Source organism: Boleophthalmus pectinirostris, unplaced genomic scaffold (genome assembly GCF_026225935.1).
Source record: "Boleophthalmus pectinirostris isolate CB_2022bp ecotype Guang Dong unplaced genomic scaffold, ASM2622593v1 HiC_scaffold_22, whole genome shotgun sequence".
NCBI lineage: Eukaryota > Metazoa > Chordata > Actinopteri > Gobiiformes > Gobiidae > Boleophthalmus > Boleophthalmus pectinirostris.
Window position 1 is genome coordinate 30,916,667 of NW_026571190.1, and position 7,962 is coordinate 30,924,628.

Sequence of the window (7,962 nt, forward strand, 5' to 3'; positions counted from 1 at the left end):
ATCTCCATTGGTGGAATGTTTAGGAGTTACCATGGGGACACAATGTGCACATGAGTAAACACTGTCAAAACATTTTTAAGATTCCTGAAAACACAAAATGCCGCAAAGTAATAATGCTGCATTCCCAACTATTTCTGTAAAATCGCCACCTCGAGTAAAAATTTATTTGATGTAAAGATCTGTCCTCTGTGATCTATAATGAAAACGTAAGGGGACAAGTCACCTCCATTATTCAAGTTAATAAGTAACAACAGCTGATATACGACACGTCACCACCAACACCAGTGACAGTTCTGAAGATGGCTTGCAGCTAGCAGCCGAAACATGTCAACAAGGTAAATACACTTTACTGCATTGTCTTTAAAAAGAACCAAAGAAGTTAAAGTATATAAGAAGACAAAATGAACATCATTGGCTTAATAATAAGTGACTGAGCGCGGTGCGGTTCATACAGCTGCAAACTCTACATTTTCCTGGCACTTTGTATGTGCGGGCTTATGCAGTAGTAGACAGCACATAAATTGCAGTGGTGTAGATTGTTTTTCTCTGGGATTAAAGGAAGAAATCCACTGATGCAGCGGACAGCCTCGCCCTAACTGCTCATCAAAAACTCGCTTTTTGGTGTAGAACAAAAGTGAAAAAAGAGAAAGAAGAGAAAACACACCGTATAAGCCACAGATACAGATCAGGGGCAGAGTTGTGAGTCTTTGACTCTACATTGTGTTATACAATCCACAAGGACTTGATTGTCTCTTTCTTTAATTAGAATTTAAATGATTTGTACAATAACCTGTACAGGGAGTGCTGCAAACTTGTTCACCACATATTAAAGACCTATAGTTTGCATTTTTCCATTAGATTTTGAATATGAAAAAAGAAGGAATCCTCTTACACAAAAGACCATTGTGTGGCATCATCACAACAAAGAGCTGTGCAGCTGCTGGAACCTCTGATGATAGCTACAGATCACACTAGTGAATTTTTTTCATTTGTACCAAAATGATATGCAATGCTGCAGAATCCTAAGTACAGAGCTGTGGGCGTATGCCAGTGGCAGTGAAAATAGTTGATGGCAGTATAGTGTCTTGAAAATTTAAGATTGCTCAAATGCGCTCAAATCACTCCAAATACAACTTCGGGTGAATAAATGGTGAGGGGAAACAACTATAACATGGTTAAAAGCTCTAAAAAGTCTGATTTGCACATTAAAACACATAAAACACATTAAAACACACTAGTCAATGTTATGCTTGCAGGTCACAATTACGAACTTAGACCATGAGCTAGTATAAAATGAGCAACAATCATATCTAACCATGTTTAAAACTGTCAGAACTCCAAATGCCACCTCATGTTTGTAGTCACTGTATAATTAATGGACGTAGTGTGTTCTTTTTCCTGTCATGACCAACAGTCACATACAACGCTGTATGAGGTGTGGTTAATAAGACAAGCCCATGTGAGTGACTGGGTTTAAATGTTAATTAAAACCACTGGCCAACCTCCTATCACATTAATTCACAATGGAGCCATATTAATATTAACTAGGGACAGTGATTGACTGAAATGGGCAGATGGAAGTTGAAGCCTTTTCTTGCAAATCCCCATTTTGAGTGGAATAAGTGAGCAGGTGTCTTACTTGGTTCTCATCTGACACCTGCATTGTGAATAGTGTTGGTTTTATTTTCAGTCTGACCACATTGTGTGATCAGCAGGCCTTGGATTTACTGTGTGAAGCTCTATGGCAACAAGGGATCTGTGATGGACGAGGATAAAAGGATGTGGAAACTGGACTGATAAAAGACTCACAGTAAACGGACAGCTCTTAAAAAAAAAAAAAAAAAAAAAAATATGTAGCAGGTTTTCCTAGTAAAAAAAAAAAAGTGTGAGCTTTCTGCAATCTGGTGAAACGGGATTGTTAAAAACACTACAAGAGACCACTTATCAGTAAAATGTACAATTTGTAAAAACAATGCGTAAATCACCACAGTTATGATGAACTCACTGCAAATAACAAAATGGGCTGTCTTCTACTGATCTGCCAAGATGTTCTGGAAAGCCTGAGATTCCTGTATTAGTTTAGCAGGTCATATTTCAGTCTGCTCTGAAATGTTAATGCGCTGAAATGTGTTCAAAAGGTGCAGCGTGAAACTAGTTTTAAAGCTCCATTATGTAACATTTTCTTTCATTTGGGTTGCCAGTTCCAATGTCTAAAATGTCTAAAATGTCTTTGTTAAAACCTAAAAGTACTTTGATACGAACTAGACCCCAGCAACTCCAGAAAATCATGAATGAGTACTAGTGCAGCCTCTGCAGCTCAGAGTGAATTCTGGAGGCTCTGAGCTTGTGGAGTTAATGTGATTAACTGAGATTCAGGAGCTGGACCACGTCTCAACCTCCTCTCCAGCCAACCACGGCTTATCTCAACCACGCCTTCAATTACCCAGAAGCCCTATTTATACGACCATCACGACATCACCGCCTGTGTCATCTCTCGACCCCTTCCCTCCCACCCCGTGTCTCTTGTACATCCTTCTGTCTGAGGACATCATCTTTAAGGAGGGGGAGTTCCAAATTAGCTGGGTGACCATTCTGGATTGAAGACGGAGCTCCCACCCTGACTTTCCCCCCAGCCATCACATCTGTCCACTGTCAATAAACATCTTATCATATTCCATTGTTGTGGCGTGGTCCTTTGTAGTGAATCACATGCAGCGTGGCCTGTCCATAAACTGAGAATGAAGAAAAAAAAAAAAAGTGTCTTCTACATACATGTTAAGGCAATGGCAACCCTGGTTCAATTGTGATTGTACTCAATTTTCAACTCAGCAAGAGGAGTCTACATACCCTACTCTTAAATTATAAACTGCTAATTTAATTGAAAATGCAATGTCTGATCTTTTTTTTTTTTTACTACAGAGCATTTTGTCTTAGTTATAATCATATCATTATTGGTGTAGATCAATAAAACCTGAAACTGCTCTGTTACTCAAGGGCACACGGGCACTCTCCTCTCTCCCGTGGCAGCTACACCCTTGAAGCTGATAAATCCAGCTCAAAGTGAGAGCTAACATTCAGAGCCTCACACACTTCAGTCAGGTTTACATTATCATTATAGAGGGGAATAAGGGCTTAAGCCCCAATGTGCCTGATGTGTAAAATACAGTTGGAGAGCACTATAGGTGCAATCAATGCAATAAAAAAAAAGTAGAATTTATCATGTAGTTACACATATTTTTTTACTGTTACACATATTCTAAAATATATTGCAACTTCCGTCCGACCTAATTGTGCCAGTTTTTAGGTTTTACTTCCTGGTTGGAAACCATGACATCACACTAGGGAAATCCATAACTGTTACCTAGCAACCATGCTGTACACTGGACCAACACAGAGATTATGATCTGACCAATAAAAACACCTTTTTTGTTGAAATTACATTTAAAGTATCAGAAAAATGTGTTTCTTGTGTAAACTGTGCCAAACTTTTGCTTTGTTCCACCTTGTAATGTCATGTAGAGGCAGTTTTCAAGTTAACGGCTATTTCCTTTTGCCTTTAGTTGAGCAGAAAGTGTAGATTCCAGGGCGGAAATGAGCCTAGAGAAGGTGTATCAAGTTTAAAAACACAGTAGAGCTTGTTCTGTATTACCACATGACATCTCAATGTGGAACAGAGTGTTGGAGAGAAGGACTAAAGCCTAAATATGCATGAATATGTGTGTGTTAAACGTGTGTGAATGAAACAAAACTGATGAGGTAACAGCATTATAACACAGATCAGGAAACAGCACAACATGGGCCCTTTAAATACAAGAATCCAATAGAGAATCAGTGGAATAGATACATCAGGTGCATACTTAATGGAAAAATGTACACAATAGTCTAATATACAATCCAAACTGCTCCTTCACTTGGATCAGTGGTCACATAGCTGCTTTGATTCCATTTCATTAGAGAGGCCTCTGAGGGCTCTACTTGAGATCCATCCTCCTCTTCTCTCTCAGGCTCAGGCCTTAATGAGCAGGGCTGGTTCTGATCTGACAGCATCACTTTACATTCCAGATCGCTGCTCACTAAAACTGTGACAGCCATACAAAGCCTGGGGGTGCCTTCAGAGCCTCATGTTCGTACTGCTACAAAGAGTCTGAGCTTCTTCGTACAGCTCCTGCCTGTGGGAAGGATGAGGCCTTAGGAGAGACCTGCTGCAGAGCCATACTGTATCTGTATGTGAGCAGAATATAAGATGAGCTCTGACAGGTGGTGCCTTTAAGCTCCATTTAAAAGAACAGGTGCATCATGGACCACATCTGCACATTTGTGGATAATAATGGAGCCGGTACTTAGAATTAACAGTTACCGCGTGTTAATCATACAGAATGCATAAATTAAATACAATAAAAACAACTGTAATCTGATTGTATTGTTAATGTAAGCAGTTATTATAATGTGGGGTAATTAATGCTTGAGTTTCAATGGCTGAGTAGAGTTTAGTTGTGGCATGTAAAATATTGAATTCCAGCCTGTATGTGTATATGTGTATATGTGTATATCTGTTTATATGTGTATATATGTATATCTGTTTATGTGTATATGTGTAACACAGTAAAAATCATTGCACCATTCTTGGTGAGTCCTCGGGCTCCTGTTTGTGCTGAGCACTGCTGCTCTGGTTCACTCCAGCAGCTGCTGTTGAACCACTTTACAGCCCTGCTTCAGGGACACTCCAATTTACTGTTTACTGACACATTTTTGTGGGATTATGTACACCATTATATGTCCTGCTCTAACAGTGAGTGTGTGTGTCCATGGAACCACTACACTGCTCCTACAAAACTACAAACTACTGACTGATGGCAGCACGTCTTTGTGAGCTGCGTTCTGTCTGTAGAGCCTCGTCATCGGCTGCAGACATTCACTTAAAGTGATGGTCTTTTTCCACCTCTCAGCTCCTGGTTTTCCTGCCTCTGAATGAGCCTTCTGTTTAAGAGCCAGTCTCTCCTCAGAGACAGAGAGAATAAACTGTGAAAGGGAGAGGGGCACAGAGCCACAGACTCAGCGGGCTGTGCCTTCAGGACGGTGACCTCCAACTTCCATTTGCACTCATTGGTATTCAGACAGAAAACAAAACAAGCTTATTTCATGTAGACCTGCATTCTGCATGGTAACACAAGACTATGCAAGTGAAGTAATACTGGCATTCAATTAGAACTAAACACACATTAAGATGTAACTCTGGATTTGTGCAATTCAAACAGATCAATTGACTTTATTAAGCATTTTTTTTAGGTTGAGGTTGAGGTTGAACTGACAACAGATTAATAATAATAATAATACATCATCTTTACAAACAATAGGAAACAGCAAATGATGGTGGAAATCCAGGAAGGATGCCAGATTGAACAGGAGAATTTTTAGAAGTGATCTGAAGTGCTGTAATGAGTCTGAGTCTCTGATAGGTTGTGAGATTGAATTTGAGTGAAATTGTATAAATGAATCAAAATGTATCATGACTAGATGCCTTATAATAACAGAATAACAGACTGACAGACCTGCTGACAGGTCCGAGTACACTTACTGCTGTTTGTGTGTGAGCTCGGTTTCTTTGCTGACCAGGTCCTGCTTCAGGTTGGCCAACATCTCCACAGACACGTCTACCTGGCGCGACAGCTCTGTGGCCTTATCCTCCAGGTCCTGTTTCTCCTGGCTCAGACGCTCGCTCTCCTGCTTCGCCCTCTCCAGCTCTGAGCTCTTCCGCTCCAGCTCAGCCTGCAGCCGCCCCACACGAGCTGCTATTTTCTGCTCCACCTGAGAAACACAAACCAATTGGTTGGTTAGGATCCACTTCACTGATATAAAGGTAGGAACACACAAAGTAGCAATGATAGTAATACTATTTTGTATCCCACAGTAACACTAGAATGCTTTTATAAAATATATGTAATGGAATCTGTGATCAATAGCTAATGGAAGACAACTAATTGTCAGATTTTAAAAAGTAGGACTGAGGTTGTGTAAACACCTTCCAGTACCTGTATTTAAGGATACATTTATGCAAAGATCTACCTAAGGCATTTACTGAGTGTGTCAGAGTCTAAACTGTGATTACCTCTTCAGACAGTTTCTCCAGCCTTTCGTCCAGTTCCAGTCGCTCAAAGGCTCGTGCTTTCAGCCTGGCCAGCCCCTCTTCATAGGCAGCCTCCACTGCACTGGCCGCCACATTAGCAGCTACTGCCACAGCTGTGCTGGGGTTACCATGAGGACCTGGGTCTGTGGATGCCATGGCTTGCTTCATGAAAATCTCCCCCAGAGGAAACTCCACATTGGGTATGTAGCGAGTTGAGCTGTTGGAGTGAGCAGGAGTCAGACTGAGCTCATCTGCACAGGGAAGTTCACGACAGGGGAAGTGCCTCTCCTTCAATGCTGAGGGCCGCAGGGGCTCAAAAGAGTCGTTGTTGTTTGGAGTGATGAGTGCTCCTTCAGCCACTAGGGGCAGCAGAGCAGCAGCGTCACACACACTGTTGGACTTGGACAGGACGTACAGGGTCTCGTAGGTGTGGTTATACTCCAGGTGAGCGCGGAGGGACGACAGGCTTCGGAAGCGTTTGTGCTCCCCGCAGCGAGGACAGCGGTAGGGCAGGTCCAAAGAGGCCATTACGTGCAGTAATGACCAAAGAAGAGAGGGGGCGCTCACGCACTGTAACGGTAGCGCCAATATAAGGGCCAGAGGGTCGAGTGCCACTCAGGTCTGCTCATGGTGAAATCAGGACTTCAGCAAATCATCAGAAGAAGAAATCCCATGAGTCCACCTCAGTCAAACAACCACATCAAGTGGCAAAGGTTAAGGGTCATTTTGGGTCACACGGCCAAGGTCCTGAAACAGAACACAGAAGAGTTACCACAGAGTCCATTTTCTCAACACAATGTCTATTACTTTGTCTAGACAGGGCTCATGAGGAAAAAATTATGCCTCCATACACAACCTCACACTGACAACAAATTATTACATAAAGTAATTTTTAAAAACTCACATAACGGTAAGAAACACAGCAAAGGAACTGTCAGACTTTCACTGTAAAAAATATCCATTGGTTCTATTAAAATTAAAAAGAGTGAAACAGCCTAGTCATTTAAGTAGACATATTGATCCATAGGTTCAGTGGTCTGGGAACATGAACACTATGAATATCTAAAGGTGAAGACGCAGAGTCTGCTAAAACCTGGACAGTCGATTACAGCAGGCCTGAGGTGGTTATGTGGACACAGGATCCATTAGTGAAAGTGCTCTGAGCTCCAAGTGGAGAAGCCCAGGATCATTCTGGACACTGCTCATAATCCTTCACAGGACAATCTGTAACTCTGCTCCTATAAAACAAATGCTGCTGTAGCGTGAGCTGGGACTAACTAAGACAAACGAGATTTACATTTTGGTCCTAAAACTGAATAACAGGAGCGAATGGTTACGAGGATAGTGACAGAGTAATCACAAACCGCTGGTACAGACTGTTGTTTGTGTAAAGGCTGGAGAGCTAATGCTGGGAATCCCTAGAAGCCACTGGGCTGTTATTAACAGTCTGCTTGGACGGAGAATGCTGGCAGGTTGAGCCCACTTATTAAAGGAGGAGGATAGTGCAGGCTCAGTCTGCACACTGCAGACAGCAGGGCCTTCCATCTGCCTAAGTGAGACATTTAACCCGTCAGACTCAGGAAGTGGATTTAAAGGAGAGTGCTACCAAGTCACAAGTCACATCCCGCTCTGAAGCTCAGCTGAGGTATTTGTCCGAACAGCTCTACCGGTAAAAATTAATTTCCTGGAGGAAGCTAAAGGACACATTATATTCTGAAGATAATTTATGCATAGGGCCTACTAAACAAAACCACAAAAACATTTCTGTCCCTTTATTCTAAGAGTTAATTCTGACAGACAGCTATATGACTGGATTATTGATTCAGGTTTTGATGAAA

At 41.7% G+C, this 7,962-nt stretch overlaps 1 protein-coding gene across 1 annotated transcript in view; it reads right to left on the bottom strand.

Annotated features, from left to right (window-relative positions):
• Nucleotides 1–6,652, bottom strand: part of fbxo41 (F-box protein 41) — a 36,752-nt gene extending 30,100 nt beyond the window's left edge. The window contains exons 1-2 of the mRNA XM_020930615.2: nt 6,107–6,652; nt 5,576–5,805 (exon numbers count right to left, since the gene is read on the bottom strand). Of these exons, the coding sequence (XP_020786274.1) occupies nt 5,576–5,805; nt 6,107–6,652 (776 nt within the window). The remainder of the gene's footprint in view (nt 1–5,575; nt 5,806–6,106) is intronic.
• Nucleotides 6,653–7,962: the final 1,310 nt, after the last annotated feature.